The 18,092-nt window shown below is 49.1% G+C and overlaps 1 protein-coding gene across 10 annotated transcripts in view; it reads left to right on the plus strand.

The window, feature by feature from the left end:
* GAS7 (growth arrest specific 7) overlaps nucleotides 1-18,092 on the plus strand; it is a 206,932-nt gene that overhangs the window by 107,366 nt on the left and 81,474 nt on the right. Inside the window, exon 1 of one of the 10 annotated variants that reach the window (XM_006041667.4) lies at nucleotides 5,701-5,953. The exons of 5 other annotated variants lie outside the window; for them this stretch is intronic. In XM_006041667.4, the coding sequence (XP_006041729.1) occupies nucleotides 5,936-5,953 (18 nt within the window). In that variant the 5' untranslated portion in view covers nucleotides 5,701-5,935. Of the gene's footprint in view, nucleotides 1-5,700; nucleotides 5,954-9,975; nucleotides 10,008-13,736; nucleotides 13,901-14,116; nucleotides 15,094-17,941; nucleotides 17,968-18,092 lie in introns of those variants that run through there. 4 more of the 10 variants (XM_025280557.3, XM_025280556.3, XM_044939277.2 and 1 more) reach the window with 4 other exon arrangements.

Raw genomic sequence — 18,092 nt, forward strand, 5'->3', positions numbered from 1 at the left:
ATGTAAGTCTGTAAAAAAGCAGTTAAGGAGGGACTTCCTTGGCGGTCCAGTGTCTAAGAATCCACCTTCCAGTGCAGGGGACCAGCGTTCGATTCTTGGTCAGGGGAACGAGATCCCACTTGCTATGACTACTGAGCCCGCATGATCTAGAGCCCGTCCTCCACAATAAGAGAAGCCTGCATGCTGCAATGAAGACTCTGCAGCCAAAACACCACCGCCCACCAATTAAGTAAATCATAGTGTAGCTGATGCATGATGATGGAAAAGATTTGATAGCAGAACGTGAGTGACTGAGGTCCGGGAGATGCTGAGTAGGGGATCCCATAGTTCTAGAACTGTATCTGTTAGGAGGCCTTTTAGACAAACCAGGTGCCATTTCTGATTATGTCCACGTGATCTGGGGACTCCTTTATGATAGGGACACATCTCCCTTACGAGGGGCCTTGGACCCCACCATGTTGAATGCAAGGAACTGGCTGCCAATCACTTCACAGGAGCCACCGTGTGGCCAGGTAGGCTGGGCTGGCCACTGTCTACATTCAGCCACGTCCTCTTTCTTGCTTTCTTCTGAGCGACATCTCTCTGAATGTTCCCTCGCTTCCCTGTGCATCCTCAGGCTCACTGACACCTTGTGTGCCCGTGTTCAGATTTCCATACCCACCTTACTTCCATATTCCTCTTTCTGAGATTAGCAGGGGAAATAGCCTCTCTGTAGTCAGCAAGCACTTTTTTCATTATCTCACATGGACACTTAACTCCACATTTCTTCTTAAGATCCCCTCCACATCATTTCCTGTGACTCTGATTCTCAGAACCTGCATCCGTTCATTCCCCATCATGTAGCCCCTGCATGTGAGGCATTGGGCTGGTTTGGAGGGGAAACAGATTAAGACCTGGGTTTTTTTCTTTGCCTTTAAGAATCCTGAGAGAGGCCCATGGAGATGGAGGGCACGGAGGTGGGATGGATGCATTCTCCTGCAACTTGAATGCGACGCCCCCTTCTCCCGCCCCGGTAGGTTCCCCTGTGCATCCTTTCTGCATGAACTCAGCGTTGACCTGGAGCAGCAGTGCCCAGTCTTTTTGGCACAGAGTTTCCTGGAAGACAATTTTTCCACAGACTTGAGTAAGGAATGGTTTGGGCATGATTCAAGTGCGTTACGTTTATTTTGCACTTCACTTCTATTATTATTACATTGGCTCTACCTCAAATCATCAGGCTTTAGATCCTGGAGGTTGGGGACCCCTGACCTTTAGGATTTCACCATCATCTCCATGCAGGGGCTCCAGTTCCATGTGCTGGACTCACCGCGGCTGCCCAGTGATCACTTTGAACTTGGACGTGTCAACAACAGACTCCACCACAACCCCCCAAATGGCTCTTAATGGCTGGATCACTGTGCGACTGGTTCTAGCTTCCCTTGCTCCCTTTGGAGTCGACTTTTACTGTTGCTCCTTCCCCTGACGTCTCATCAGTTACCGAAGCTTATTCTACTTCTTACTTAGTGTCTTCCTGCTCTGGTCAAGCCCTTCTTTTCATCCCTGCTGTCCGGCAAAGTCTGTATCTTCTGAGGAGCCGCCCCTCCGCCTCCCAGATGAAAGTGCTCTGCCCTCCTCTGGATTCTGAAAGATCCTATTGTTCACCAGCTTATCAGTTGGCACTCCTTACAGACTCCTCTGTATGGTTCTTCTTTTTTTTTTTTTAACACTTGTGTTTGTGGCTTATTAACCTTCCAAATTTTTAGAAGTCAGTTCCTACATATAATACTTGCCTGCGTCATCCACAGCATTCAGGAAGGTGTCATTAGTAACTTGATTACTTATGAGCTTGATTAGTTATTAGTTTGGAGAAGGCAATGGCACCCCACTCCAGTCCTCTTGCCTGGAAAATCCCATGGACAGAGGAGCCTGGTGGGCTGCAGTCCATGGGGTCGCTAGGAGTTGGACACGACAGAGCGACTTCACTTTCACTTTTCACTTTCATGCATTGGAGAAGGACATGGCAACCCACTCCAGTGTTCTTGCCTGGAGAATCCCAGGGACGGGGGAGCCTGGTGGGCTGCCGTCTGTGGGGTCACACAGAGTTGGACACGACTGAAGCGACTTAGTAGTAGTAGCAGTGGTTATTAGTTGCTTGATGGATCAGGTAGCCAAGGGGCTGTGTATGGGGTGGGGGTGTCTTTGAGACCCTGTACTGTAGAGACTCCACAGGCTGGTGAATAATTTCTCCCTTCATCATTCTGAAGCATTTAGAAAAAGTGAGTCAACACCATCCCCAGATGTTCTTTCTTATTAATTATCATTACAAGACAACACAATTTGTCCAACGGGGGTCCCTCAGCAAACGTGGCCTATTTTGGTTGACAGTGTTCAACTTGACTGAAAAAAAGAATAATTACAGGAAGGTTGGTTGCATCTAACTCCATTCAACTTGGGGAAAATGAAGCTTGGTGGAAATGATTGTGGGTCTTTTTGCTTTTGGATCATGGGGCTCCATAGGTAGAGACATACTTATTTCCAGGGACCAGAAGGAAATGAACAATTTGTGCTTTTTCACAGCCAACTGTACTGGTAGAGGACTATTTGTAAAGCAAAAGAAACATGACTTCTGGATTGAATGCTAGGATAACCCCAAACAGGAAACCTATTAGAATGTATATATGAGTAAATGTTAACTTGGGTGATTCCTAAAGACCAAAATCTCTGCAGAACTTTTATTTCTGCTCTATCTAGTTCAGGTCAGAGCAGATCAACCTCCTGGATTATAATGGTCCAGAAGGGCCCCTTGCCTCTGGCTGGAGAACCACCATGATGGTGATTTCTGTGTTGCCTACGGCAAGGCATTATTGTCTGTGGTTGTATCAGCTCGTCTTTGTGGTGCAAGGGCCACATCAGAGCCACATTGGGGCTGAATGGCCTGAAAAGGGTCCCCTCTTTGCTGTTATAAAAACAAGAAGTCATGGGCTGTAAAAGCTTCCATTGCCATTTTAATTCCAGAAAACCAGAGGGCTGGCACTTCCCTGGTGGTCCAGTGGCTAAGAATCCACCTTCCAACGTAGGGGGCCCAGGTTCGATCCCTGATCAGAGAACTAGATCCCAGATGCTGCAAAGAGGAGTTTGCATGCTGCAACTAAAGATCCTGCATACTGCAATGAAGATCAAAGATCCCAAATGCCGCAACTAAGTCCTGGTATGCTGGAGGGGGTTGCCATGCCTTCCTCCTGGGGATCTTCCCATCTCAGGGATGAACCCAGGTCTCCCGCATTGCAGGCAGATTCTTTACCATCTGAGCCACCAGGGAAGCCCAGCCAAATAAATAAATACATGTATTTAAAAAAATCAACCCCAGAGGGCTTGAAGGTAAGGGTCTTGGCTGTCTAGGTGCAAATGAAGTTTGCTCTCATCTTCTCCTGGGTGGGAGCCCATTTCCAGGAGCAGAGAAGGACCTTGCTCTGTATTCCAGGGCATGGCTGGTCCCACAGCACAAGGTGTAGGTTTGCGCCTGGTCTTCCCTCCCAGCCACAGAAAGGAGATAATCCAGCAGCCAGGGGAGGACCCTCACCTCTGGATATGTGCTCACTTCTTTTAGTGGCTGGTTTGGGACTATTTTACATATGTAGATATAAGCCTATGTCTAGACTGTGTGCATGCATGTGCTCAGTAGTGTGCGACTCTTTGCGACCCCATGGGCTGTAGCCTGCCAGGATCCTCTGTCTAGGGGATGCTCCAGGCAAGAATACTGGAGTGGGCTGCCATTTCCTTCTCCCGGGGAATCTTCCTGTCCCAGGGATTGAACACCGGTCTCCCACATTGCAGGCAGATTCTTTACCATCTGAGCCACTAGGGAAGCCCAACAGGTGTTATCTCATTGTGGTTTGAATTTGCATTTCCCTGTTTCCCTAATGACTAGAGACATGAATGTCGTTTCACTCACTCATTGGCCATTTGTGTATCTTCTTTAGAGAGATATGCTTGTAAAATCGGGTTGTTTGTTTTTTGTTGTTGAGTCTAAACCTTTTGTGTCCAGGGAAGCTGTAGCGCGGACTCCTTCAGCCCCTGCTGGTAGTAACAACATCAACAGTAGTAACTCACATCTCCCCTGCACTGTGCTAAGTATTTACATGGATTCTCTTCCCCTTTGAATCCTCACAACAACCTTTTGGGAGAGGTACTCTCTCTCTTTTACAGTTGAAGGAACCAAAGCTTAGAGGTCTTGCCCTGTGTGTCTCAGCTAGTAAGCAGTGAACCAGAAAAGACATGACCTTGATCAGACTGTGTCCCTAGTCAATAGTACTGATGTCCCAGCCCCAACCAAGGGTGGGCATTGAAACCTCCTACTTAGACACTTCATTCGTGTGTTTGAGAGAAGAAGTGTTGATTTATAGGAAACCACCCAGTCCTTTTTTTCCATTGAGTCAGCTCTTCGCTTGAGGTGGCCAAAGTATTGGAGTTTCAGCCTCAGCATCAGTCCCTCCAATGAACACCCAGGACTGATCTCCTTCAGAATGGACTAGTTGGATCTCCTTGCAGTCCAAGGGACTCTCAAGAGTCTTCTCCAACACCACAGTTCAAAAGCATCAATTCTTCGGTGCTCAGCTTTCTTCACAGTCCAACTCTCACATCCATACATGACCACTGGAAATACCATAGACTTGACTAGACGGACCTTTGTTAGCAAAGTAATATCTCTGCTTTTTAATATGTTATCTAGGTTGGTCTGGATTGGGGGCAGGAGGAGAAGGGGATGGCAGAGGATGAGATGGCTGGATGGCATCGCTGACTCGATGCACATGAGTTTGGGTGAACTCCGGGAGTTGGTGATGGACAGGGAGGCCTGGCGTGCTGCGACTCACGGGGTCTCAAAGAGTCGGACATGACTGAGCAACTGAACTGAACTGACCCAGTCCTTGAGACCTCGGTCCCTCCAGAAAACCATATTTACTTCGATGTCAAGAATCAGTTTCTGAAATCCCTAGGATTTGCATCTGAAAGCGAACCCAGAAAGGCAGGGCACTTGTAAGTGCTAAACCTTCAGCAGTTCCAAAAAGCTTTGTAAGCAGAGTGACAGGGTAGATTCACCAAGGTGTCAAGTCCTTGCCAAACTCATGTCATTGTTGGAGACAGTGTTGCTCTCGGAGTCCAGTCCTTTCTTCACATGAAACCAACAGATCTGTGGTCCCCAGGCTGTTTTCGTCTGAGATGCCTGGCATCGCCTCCTCTTTTATCCTCTATCTGTCCAGGTTTGGGAGTGACAAGGGCAGAGTGAAGGCAGAGGACCCTCGTCTTGTTTCTTCGGGAGCTGCAGCTTTTCAGCCCTGGACGGGTGTAATACGATGGTTCTTTGGGAGGGCATTCTCCTTCCTTTTTACGTTGGTTTTTATCTGGCCTTGGGTTTGCACAGCTGGGGCCGGAGCCGGGGCCAGAGCCGTGACTTCGGTTTGGGAAGAAGTTGGCGGAACATTCCCTTGCAGGGTCTGGGCAGACCCAGGGAGTCCCGCCTAAAATACAGTGGACAAAGGAGCTCTTGTCCACAGGCCTGGGGGTGGGAGGCAACTGGTCAGTGACACAGGCTTGGCCATTGTGTGTCCTGACCTCAGCCAACTTTTTTTTAGCTGAGAAAGGGGAAAAAGAGAGAGTGCAAAAAAAAGAAGAAAGCAAGCAAGCCTCCAGACCCTTTGCATCTGGAAAGTCCAGAATGCATCGTTGATTTCCTCACAAGCGCTGGAGCAGATTTGGAAGGAACTGTGCAATGTAGTGGGTTCTTTGTGAAAGAACAGCGGTGTGAAAAGCCACAGGAACATCCTCCGGGCTGCTCAGAGCCCTGACCCTGGGGTAGCTGCCTGCCTGGGCCTCATTTCCTGCATAGGGGGCCCATGGTGAGGAAGCTGGCAGCCCGGAGACCTCACACAGGATCCTGAGTTAGCAGCCCCCAGAGAAGATGAGCTCGCCTCTGATGGTAAGACTCGATCCCGCTCACCTGCCAATGTGTCGGCAGCTGGCTTTTCTGTGCATGTTTCTGGGATGAGTTCGTCATTGCAGAGAGGCAGTTCTGAGAACTCTCTGAAATACAGGCTCTCAAATGCTGAGTTTACAAGTGTGGAGTGTCAGGGGCACCTTTCATGGGTCTGAGGCCAGAGTGATGGGGGGAAGGGAAGGTATGGGCTGATGTTTGAGAAAGCTGGGAAGGAGGGGGAAAAGATGGAAAAGGGAATGTTTGTTGGGGGAAAGGAAGTCTTGCCTCCATCTTGCTACCTGGGAAGGCAGTTTAGTTCAGTGTGACGGAGAAGCAGTGTGATGACGTGAGTTTTTCTATGATGGGGATTAGAGTTCAGGTCTTGCCTCCATTGCCTAACTTCTCCCACATCCTGGTTTCTGCCCACCCCCCAACCCCCTACTCCATGACCCAGCTCCAGCTGGGACAGTGGGCAATAAAAGCCCATTAAAGGATACAGGTCCCCAGAAGGTAGTTGGGTGTCTGCTCAGTTAAGCCAGTATTGACACTAGGGTTCCAGGTTGGGTCGTTGCTTCTGTCCAGCTTGGTGGTGATAGCAGGGACCGCCCTAAAGATGATCTGTGTTCCTCCAGTACTTTCTACCCCCTGACTGGGTCAGAACCAGCATCTCTGATTTTGGCATGACTTCTGATAGGGTCTTGCACCTGTAAGGAGGAGGAGAGATGATGCTTGTTGGCCTCTGACTGGTCATGTGACCTGGTTTCAAAAGTGCATCTGAATTGCCCCAGCACCTTTGCAATGGAGAGCCTGGCTCTAGGGTGGGGCCCAGGACCCTGTGTCTCTAACCGACTCGCAGAGGACTCCCCAGCTGTTGGCTGAGGGACCACACTTGGAGAAGGACCGTTGTAAAGAACCCAGACACTGTCAGTCCAGGGCCGACAGTTACCGTCGCTCAGGACCTGGCTGCAGAGCACTGGGCGGGTCTGGCCATGTCTGTGGGTGGCAGCAGGGAGGTTTACAGGGAAGAAGGGATTAGCAAGGAGATGAACACTGAGGGGCATTCAGGGAGCGGGGAGGAGCCCGGTAAAACTCTTGGCAAGAGAACGAGGTGTGTGGGACACCAGCCATTGGCAGGTTACAGAGTGAGTGGTGAGCAGAGGCCACTGTCTGCTGGCAGGTTCAGAACTGTTTTTCCAGAGCCTGCCTTGGATGCGGGGCGAATTCTAACTTCTGATGTCTAGAATCTCAGGACACCAGGTGGATGTCTGGTTTTAGGCAAAACAGAGAGCAACCATGTGTGGCTGTAGGAGTGACAGGGAAGGGGCGGACATGGGCCATCAGGACATAACTCACTAGAATGTCCCATGGTGAGAGGCAGAATCACTGAACTCCGAGGCAGCGAGGCACAAGCGCAGGTGTTTGAGGTTAAAGCAGCGTTCCAGGCTGTCTCATACCGCTGAATCCCATGTCTACCCTTGAACATGACTTTTTTCCCTCCTACAAATATGGCACATCCCTCAAAGAGTTACACTAACATCTAGGATCGTTGAGCATCAAGCTGTATATTTTAAGCAGAAACAAACTCAGCCCTGGAGACCATCTTGTCCAACTTCCGTATTCTTGAAATGAGGAAATTCTGTACCAGCAGAGATGAAGTATGTTGCTCAAGATCTCACAGCAAGACAGTGGCCGCGCTGGGTCCATATTCTATTCACGATGCCCCGAGAGCAGTGGTAGACTCCAAACCTCAACAGCCATGTCCTCGGGTGTCCCACTTGTCTAGTTTCATAGGCACCAGGAGCTGAGGCTCCAAAAATGGCAGCTGACTTGGGTTGGTTGGAATCACACCCCTTCTGACTCACAGGAACAGTTGCAGCCCCTCTTAGCCTTAATCTCCCTCTGGTGCTCATGGTCCTGAGCCCATTAGGAATCACCAGGAACAAGTTCACAGAGTTGGAAGTCTTTGATTGGAATCATTGGGAGCACACGTCGTTGGCACTGCAGAGTAACTGGAATTCGACCCTACGGGGAGAAGACTGGTCACCCCAGGTTCCTTTTGGTCCCTGTGGTCCTGAGAGCAGCATCCATGAAGCTGGATCATCTGGATCTCGGACACAGGCAGAGCATCAGAGACCCTCACCTTGGTGCCCTGGTGAGCTCTACTCTGCCTCCCTTTTAGATGGTACTAACTCGCCCGGAGGAAGCCCGCTTTTGTCCCCAGAGCAGCTGTGGGCAGCAACTGTGTCACCTGCCTTTGAAGCTCCTTTTCTGGCAGGCAGGCTGCTTTTCATGAGGTTCCCAAGCCTCTGACTGCCTGGACTAGCGACTTTCAACTCCCTGACTTACTTCTGAGCTTCTAAAATACATTTTGAACAGAAGAGAATGCTTGGGAAACTGGATTATGGGGTTTTCTTCAGAGTCTTAACAACTTATAAGAGTGCCAGGAATAGCATAAAGTATTTTAGAGTTTTGCACCTTAATACTGAAGGAAGGCTATATTTCTTTTTCTTCTTTATTTTTTCCCTTTCCAATACCAAGTGTTGGCAAAATTCTCTTTTTCCCAGGCTTTTTACTTTGTGAAGGGAAATTGGACTTGGAATCATCTAGAAGGGCCTTCACCCTACTAGGAGCTCCCTAGGGAGGGTGTTGCATGTGAATGAGCCTCAAATGTCCTGCAAAAGTACCTTCTAGAATCGGATAATTGATGTCATTATAAAGTAGTATAGAAAATCTGGGATGCTTTTTTTTTTTTTTTTTTTTTTGCCTCCGCCCACCCCCCACCCCGGATCTTCTTCTAGGATACATTTTGAGATCCTTTACAACTATGTCATTCAGTTCCTAAGCGTGTCCAACTCTTTGCAACCCCATGGGTTGCAGCCACACTTCCCTCTCCTCCACTATCTCCCAGAGTTTGCTCAAAGTCAAGTCCATTGAGTTGATGATGCTATCCAACCATCTCATCTAAGGGAAGTGTTAAACTTTACCCCAACTCCTTCCTCTGAAACATAGAGACATTACAGCCACGAAAAGGCTAGAACAGTGACCTGTGGCAGAAAAAGGAGAATTCAGGGTTCAGTCTCCCCACAGAGGTTTCAGGTATATTGCCCACAATTCAGTTATCCAGCTGCTGCGGTTCAGTCACTAAGTTGTGTCTGACTCTTTGCGACCTGGTAGACTGCAGCCTGCCAGGCTCCTCTGTCTGTGGGATTTCCCAGGCAAGAATACTGGAGTGGGTTGCCATTTCCTTCTCCAGGGAATCTTCCCCACCCAGGGATCAAACTCACATCTCTTGTGTCTCCTGCTAGGCAGGAAGATTCTTTACCACTGAGTCCCCTGGGAAGTTTGGGCATAAATTTTTATTTTAAAGAATTTTTTTTAATGTGGATGATTTTAAAAGTCTTTATTGAATTTGTTACAATATTGCTTCTGTTTTGTGTTGTTGATTTATTTTTCCCCCCACCACGAGGCATTTGGGATCTTCCTTCCAATCTGGCATCAAACCCATACTCCCTGCATTGGAAGGTGAAGTCTTAACCACTGGACCACCATGGAAGTCCCAGGCATAAATTTAATGATTTCCAATTGCTGTTAATCACTTCACTGTTCTCTTTCCCACCAATCCCCAGTCTGTAAGAAGGAAGCAGTAGTTCTAGATCAAAGGAGTTTCAGATCTCTGCCTCTGGAGCCCAGAGGAGTTTGGGGGGGAAATTGTGCGTAAAAAGAGGTGGTGGGGGGGGAGTTTCATGAACATTTATGTTCCTCATCAGGAGGTTTCTGCCGTCTCTCTTATTTATGTGGTGGAGGCTTTTGCAAGTTCGTGCCAGTCATTTAAATGCCTTGAGATTTCCCTCATGGCAGTTTTGGGCTCTGTTATGAAAGATGCTTCTTGGGGTGTAGAACCCCAGTGTTTGAGGGCTCGTAACCCCTGGTTTCACAGATGAAGAGAAAGAAGTCCAGGGAGGCAAAGGGGACCACGTGAATTACAGCTCGTTGCCTGGGAACGCAGCCTCTCTAAGCCTGGACCCCTGTGTTTTCTGCTGATGCTCCCAATATGGAGGTAGGATCTCAGAACAGCCCCTGCTATTTTTAATCTGTCAGGGGAGGGGTGGGAGGAAGGGAGCCGACATTCTCAACAGCCCATCAGGAAGCTGAGTTTGAATAAAATGTCTCTGTGAATCACAAGCTGGGGAGCAGAATCACTTGGGTTTTTCCTGCTCCGAAGTTAGAACCGGCTGCCGGGAGCTCACCACCTTGTCCTTTAGAGCGCGGAAACATCAGGATGAGACACACGTGAGACACGGGACAGGTGTTAGGGGCTTTCTCCGGGGTTCCCCAAGCCCCTCCAGACTCCAAGGTGGGGATACAACTGAGGCTTCTGTCTTACTCCTGGAGCATTCTCAACACTTCAGGAGCACCCACAGGAACCCCCATCCCCCTCCTCCCCACCATGTGGCCCTCAGCATCGCCACAAGGACTCTGGTTTCCTGCTCCTAAACTCGTCTGTAAGCAGCAAGAGGGATTGTGATATTCAGTGGCACGTTGATGCTGTTCAGTCAATGTGGAGATTCTCCCAGGAGACTCTGAGGAGTGAGCCCCTCTCAAATCCCAGCCATACTGGATGGTGCCCCAGGAAAAATACCAGCCACTCAGAATTCCCCATCTCTTGCATTGTCTTCTCTACTGATTTGTATCTGTATGGAAGGTGCAACAATAATAAAATGTCTTTCCTCGAGGGTCGGTGAAGTGGGGCTCGTGTAAGAATGTGTGCGGGGCTGGTACAGAAGCCACTTCCAACACTATCCGTTCCTTCTTACTCTCTACTGCTTGGCCCCCGGACACTGCAAGGCCATGAAGTGGCCTCTGAACCTGGAGGGTTCATTCATCCAATTCATTCTCATAATTTGTGGTATTGCTTGCAAAGCTTTTCATCCATCCTTGCCCTGCTGGAGACCCCATGGTTTCCAGTTGAGCAAGTTTTCCTGTGAGAGTTGACTTCCTGTACCCTTGCATGGGCTACATTGTAATTGTGTTCATCAAAATTCCTGGTTCACCAGATCACTCCCTTCCTTTTCAGGGTCAGAAAATACAGAGTTGATTGTTCTGTGTCCTCTGCCTATTCAGTCCTAAGAAACATGCCCAGTGAATTGATGGGCCCCCAGGGAGGCACTGGGTGGAGGGTGGGGTGGGGGCTTGCTGATGGATATTCAGAGTTCCCGGGACCCTCACTGAGTCTTCAGGAGCCAGTCTGCAATGCTCAAAGTAGTTCAGCCTCCGTGCCCAGGGCTGGCAGCTTTGTGGGTGCTGGGAGAGAGCCCCCATGGCACTGATGTTCACTTCTCAGAGTGGGTACCAGTCTCACCCACGGTATGAGGCTTCCTCTAGCAGCATGGTGGATGGAGAACAGTGGCGGGTTCAGTGGGGGGATTGTGGAAGGTAGCTGATGCAGACAAGGAGTTGGAGTGTACCTTTTAAGCACTTGATTGGTAAATATCCTGAGCCTTTATTGTTAGAGCAATGTATTTTGAGCGATTTCGTTCATGAAAGACAAAGTGACATAGTGAGGGACATGTGACATTGTGGCCACATAGAATGGCCTCAGCATTTTCTGCATAATGATCCAGAGGTGTCTTTGGAATCGTGGTTACAGAGGAGCTTAGGGCCACTTTATTTATGCTCCTTTACTGGAGACACCCTCCTCCGCCTCCCACTTAAAGGGTTGTAGGACTTTATCCTTTCGTTGCTGTGTAAATGTGTTGTTAGAGGGTGTCGGCTTGTTGTTGGGCTTTGAAATCCCATTTTGCCTGGAGCAGTACAGGACCTTCCTGTGTGTCTTCTTTGAGCTGAGGAAAGTTCCCCCAACCCCAGAAATCTCTGTTTATAGTTTCTTTTCTGTTTTGGCTTTTGTTCTAGTTTCTTCCTCGGGAATACCTAGCACCTTGGCCTACTCTTCTGTTGATTCCGTTTTCATGTTTTCCCATTTCCTTTTGCATTCCGGGAGGGGGGAAAAAAATCTTCAGTTTGTTTTGTCCATAACTGATTCTTTTTTTTTTTTCCTTTTTGCAATACTGATTTTATATTCTGTTGCAACCAGTGCGGCTGTTCCTTCTGTCACTATCTTTTAATTTTCCGTACAGTTTTGAGCACATTCTGTCCCTTTTTTATATCACTTTTTTAAACAAATTTGCCTTTTCTTCATTAGTTTGTTCTCTCCTTATGACTTTTGTAGCATAAATGCTGTACATTCCTGCCTTCTTTTGCGGTCACTCAATGGTTTCCTGGAATTTTTCTTCTGGAGATCAGATGAGCTCATGAGTAGAAATTTGTGCTGCTCCTGAGGCTTCCGGATGCTGTTCCTCAGTTTATTTCCTACACTTGAAAAAACACTGTATTATCTGGTCTCCCCACCTCCCTGTACTTGAACAGTCTGTTCAGTCAGATCCATGAAGAGCTGGGATGTTTCATTGGTGTGCGCACATGCATGTGCGTGCTCAGTCATGTCCCAATCTTTGTGACCCCATTGACTATAGCCTGCCAGGCTCCTCTGGAGTGGGTTGGCATTCCTTTCTCTAGAGGATCTTCCCAACTTGCGATTCGAACCCAGATCTCTTGCATCTCCTGCATTGGCAGGTGGATTCTTTACCACTGGCACATACATTGCTTGGACTGCTGTTCTCTGTGTACTTGTTTGGTGAGAAAGCCTCTCAAATCTGTTTGAAGCCTAGTTTCTGTTACAGCTCCCAGTTTCCGTTCATTTATCTGTCCGTCCATCCATCCAATATTCTGAATACTGAGCTTAGAGTAAAGGTAAGAACAAGATGGACGTGGCCTTGCCTTCCTAAATGTTTCTTTCCTGTGTGGCCTCTCTTCTGCTTCCACCTGCTTCCCCTCTGCCGCCTCCTTCTCCACCACCTCTTCTGCCTCTTCCTCCTCCTCCCCTTCACTCTGGCCAGGTCTCCAAATCTCTAACCCCTAGAAGACCCACTGGAAGACCATGAACATGCTGTGAACATCCATCCTCTTCCCACCAGCATGTAAAAGTACTGTGAGGACTACACTTCCCAGAATGCCCTGTGCTGTTGTCATGGGTCCCCCTTTCCTCCCCAGTTAGTGTCTGTGAGTTGCTCTCCATGGACAGAAAGGCTGCCAGAGCCAGAGAGAGCAATACTTCACCTGTGAGATAGAGGCAAGGTGCCCAGAATTCTCATAGACACAGGCCTGTGGGCCAGCGGCAGCAGTGTGGAAGGCGGGGCCCCACTTCATGCCTGGTTGCTTAACCCATAGCCAAAGATGCTCTTTCCTTGGGTAGCCATTCCCAGCTTTGTGTGGGGCTCTTTCCACCCTGAACACATGTCAGCAGAAGGGGTGGGTTGGACTTGAGTCTCCAGTCTCTGGCCTGACCAGGTCTTGGTCCTCTTGGTGGCTCCTTTGCAGCCCTGTCTTTAATTGGTTGGCCCATGTTGAGTGACAGTAGAGGCCGCTCCGGGCTGTTGGGTTCAGGACTGCTCTGGGCGCACCTGTAACAAAGTGGTTCCCCGGGACCTATGGCTCCCAGGCACCCCTGGCCACTTCTTGGCTGCCCCCAGGTGTCCCAGCTGGCCGTGTGGTTGAGAAAGGAGAACTTGCTGGAGAGTTCTTTGTGGAGAAGCCTTCAGGCAGTGCCAATCACAGCCCTGGGCTCATTAGCAGTCATTGCCATGGCAACAGGACTGCCAGAAAGTGGCTCGTTAGGCTGACAACTTCAGCGCTGTTATATATAGATCTGGGTGTAGGGGGGTGGGGGTGGGGGCTCCTGGATATGCCTTTCTTTAGCTCTTCTATTGCTTCTGGGTTTGGGGTGTGAGAAGACGTGGAATGGGGGGACCTTAAACTCGTCTGATCCGACTACAAAATCGAGTGTCTGACGACCACCCATTACCACCAGCGAGGACCATCTGCTCACATCTGTGGAAGGTAAGAGCAAGATGCTCCTGCAAGTCTCCTGAAGGGCGAGGAGTCCCGGGTTGAACTTGAAGAGGCTACCGGGAGCTGAGTGTTGGGGTTTGTACTGCCTGGAGGCTGCAGAGGGAGACTGGGTCTCTCTTAAAATAGTCTCTCTGAAGGGTCTGGGCTAGGGGCTAGGAGTCTTTTCTTTCATACATAGCCAGTAAGCCAAACACTGTTTTTTTTATAAATTGTTAATTTTCTGTTCCCAGTTTTGATTTCAGAAATGATCGTTTCTCTCCATCACTCCCTCTCAGGAAAGCTTGCAGACCCTCTCTTCTGAGTTCATTGAGCATGAGACTTAAGGATAACATGTTAAAAGGCAGCTTCCCAGGCTCAAGGTTGATTTGAAGTCAGGACTCCAGTATCTGTACTTTAACCCACATCCCAGGTGATGGATGGGGTGTCTTAGGAACCACACTTTGAGAAACACTGCTGTAGCGGGGATTTGTTTTTAATCTCTGGGTGACTTCCCTTGGTTCACCTGCTCTTCTGCCCCTCTCCACCTCCCACCCCAAGGGGGAATCAGTAGCCATTACTAAGAGGAAAATTTTCTTCGGTTGTGTTGTTCTAAGTAAGGAGACAAGGAAGTCAGCCCACAGACGGGGAACGTGACTGCTTGCACGTGGGTGGTGATATTTCTGCACATCTCCTGGGGAGGCATATGTTCGTTTGGAGACCGTGAGACAGGCAGGAGGATCAGGCTGGGGTGCCATCCTCCTTGGGTGGGATCTGGGATGTCAGGTGGTCCAGGTGAAGATTCGGAGCTGATCACAGAGAGCTGGGGAGAGATGGGTTGAGGGTAGCCAGGATTTGAGTAACTGGATGGAAATCTCTCGAATAAAGCTAATATTGTAAAGTTTGGTTTCACCAGTTAATTAGCTGTGCAGCTTTGGGTGAGATATTAAACTCTCTGAGTCTCGGATTCTTCCTTTTAAAATGGGGGAAGAAAATGGCATCTCTGCAGCAGGCTTGTGGTGATGATTGAAGATGAGTATGTGAGGCACCTGGCTCAGTCCTTGGTGCACGGTAAACATTTGATAAGCAGTGGAAGTCATTATAGGTGATTGCTGATGGGGTCCGAGCTCAGATGTTTCTTGAGAACCTTCTGGACTGGGCTTCTGAAGTCGTCTGGAACCTCTGCATGTTCCATAGGAAATAGGGTGAGTGAGTAGGTAGACACATGTCTTCATTTGAAGGGTGGGGGGCAGAAGAGCTAGGATTTGCTTTAGATTCTCAGAGGATGGGCTGTCATATACAGTTGAGCAGGTTCTGAACTGAACAAGAGGGCCAAGTTGGGAGGAGGTGAGGTCAAGGGAGGCTAAACCCAGCCTTGCACTTGGGGCCAGCCCATCTGGAGAAGAGGCAGTATTTCCTGATTCCCACAAAGCTGTGCTGTGCATGAGGTTAAGAATTTCTGAGTTGGAGGAAACTGGTTTCATCTCCCCTGATTCCCACTTCTTCTGATCATCTTCATTGTAGGTGTGGTCCCCAACCTCACCCTTCACCCCTGCTTCTAGTTCCTATTCCCATGGGAAAGAGCTGCTGAAATGGAAGGGGAGAAGCCACAGGACTAGGGAAGGGAAGGGAAGGATTTAAGTTGGAAGGAAACTAATTAGAAGTATAGGTTTGGCAGAGACCTTAATTACTGGGTAGTTCCTCGTGCTGAATCCTCTTGACTGCTCTGGGGCAGCTTTCCCAGGAGGCCTGGCCCTCCTCAACCACAAGAAGTAAGATAATGATGGTTTGGGCCGCTTAGATGGGCCTGCAGGTGGCAAGGCCAACTGCGTGTGTGTGTGTGTGTTAAAATACACCTGTACCTGTGTGCGTGCGTTCGACTCTTTGCAACCCTGTGGACCATAGCCCACCAGGCTCCTCTGTCCATGGAATTCTCCAGGCAAGAATACTGGGGTGGGTTGCCATGCCCTCCTCCTGGGGATCTTCCCAACCAAGGGATCAAACCTGTGTCTCTTGCATTGGTGGGCGGGTTCTTTACCACTAGCGCCACCTGAATAAAGCACAGGGAGCTCAGCTGGGTGCTCTGTGATGACCTAGAGGGGTGGGCTTGGGATGGCCCAGAGGGAGGAGATGTATGTATACATACAGCTGATTCACTTCGGTGTACAGCAGAAACTAACACAACACTGCAATGCAAGTATACTCCAATTAAAAGAAAAAAATACACCTAACATAAAAGTTATCATCAGTGACACATATACATTCTCAGTTTTGTGCAGCTATCACCACTGTCTATTCCAGAACATTCTCATCATGCCCAAAAAGGAGTCCCTGTACCTGTTTTCCCCTCCCCGCAACCCCCTGGTAACCAATCATCTGCTTTCTATCTCTCAGGATTTTTCTATTCTGGATGTTTCATTTAAATAGGATCGTACAGTATGTGGCCTTTTGTGGCTAGTTTATTTCACATGGCATCATTTCAAGGTTCGTCTGTGTTGTCATGTATATCAATACTTTATTCCTTTGGATGACCAAATATTCCTTTTTATGGATACACATGGGCTTCCCTGGTGGCTCAGATGGTAAAGAATCTGCCTGCAGCGCAGGAGACCCAGGTTCAATCCCTGGGTCAGTAAGATCCCCTGGAGAAGGGAATGGCAACCCACTCCAATATTCTTGCCTGGAGAATCCCATGAACAGAGGGGCATTTGTTGGTCCGTTCATCAGTTGATAGACACTTGGGTTGTTTCTACCAGTCGTCGATTGTAGATGCTGCTGCTGTGAACGTGTATACAAGTCTGTGTTTGAGCACTGTTTTCAATTCTCTTGATATACCCAATTGTCTGCACATCTTTGATTCCTGACTTACTTTAAACCAGCCAACAGGAGGGACTTCTCTCTGGAAGAAGGGAGACAACAAGGGAACTGTGGCTGCCTTGTGGGTGGGAGGTGGAAGCAGAACACAGCAGAACACAGATGGCGTGCAGAGTGGGGCCCCGTGGCCATGTTAGAGGGGAGGTAGAGACCATCTTTGCCATGTTGGCCCAGGTGTCCCCTTCCCCTCTTTCAGCACCCCTACCTTCTGGGCTCAGCATCCAGGAGACCTCTCCAGGTACCTTCTGGAGGGCCCTGCATCTCCTGGATGGGGGCAACCTCAGAGCGGTCATGGCCCCTCCTTGGTCATCAGTGTCTTCAGATGGAAACTCGGGCTTCTTCTGACCCTACAGAGTTAGGCGAGTTCACTAGTCCTTCTAAAGAGAACAGCACCACGCAGCTGTGGAGACAGGACAGGCATCACTGATGCTGTTTCACAGGTGGGACCCAGAGGCACGGAAGGTCCAGTTCACTCATCCCACCAGCCCAGCACAGGAGAGGTCGTTTCACCAGAGTGTGAGAGTCAGCGTCTTAACCCGCCAGCCTCCCCTGCAGGTCTGTGTTTCCCTTTTAAGTTGAGCAGTTCTAGAAATAGAAACCTCAGGGAAGTGACTGTGAATGGTGACATTCCATCTGCGGTGACGGTGGGGCAAAGGCCAGGTACTTGCCCCTGAACTTCACATCGTAGGAGGCAGAGGCTCTGTGAAGCTTGGTCTTACTCAGCCTCAAATGGCTCCCCTTTCCTCTGGGAACCCCCATTTATTGAACACAGCTGGTGACAGGTACTGTCCTTGGTGGCTAGTGTGTTATTAATTTCCATGGTGTCTTCCACAACCGGGCTAATCTCGTCACCCTCCATTTCACAGATGTGGCAACAGACAGCTGGTTGAGTCATTTCCCCAGGTCACGTGTCTGCTAAGAGGCTGAGTCAGGATGGTGAGCCAGAGACCAGAGGACTGGTTTTCACTGTGCTTCTGGGTCTGTCTCTCCTCTGCAATGTATTTCTGATGGCATCCATCTCTGATACCTCTTAAAAATCTCTCATTTTTACCAGGTTATTTAGACAAGCTTCAATCTGGCCTTTCTTCATGGATTCTGTAAGTTACTTTGGGTCAAGCAGAAGCAACCTGGTTCTAGAAGGTTTCTCTCTTGGGACTTCCCTTGTGGTCCGGTTTTCAAGACTCTGTGCTTTCAATGCAGCAGGGGTGGGTTCAATCCCTGGTCAGGGAACTAAGATCCCGCGTGCTGCATGGTGTTGCCCCCCACAAAAGAACGTTTCTCTCCTCAGCCAACTCTCTGATCCTCATCTTGTTTTACTCCCACCTCCACT

The sequence above is a fragment of the Bubalus bubalis genome, chromosome 3 (genome assembly GCF_019923935.1).
Source record: "Bubalus bubalis isolate 160015118507 breed Murrah chromosome 3, NDDB_SH_1, whole genome shotgun sequence".
NCBI classification, from domain to species: domain Eukaryota; kingdom Metazoa; phylum Chordata; class Mammalia; order Artiodactyla; family Bovidae; genus Bubalus; species Bubalus bubalis.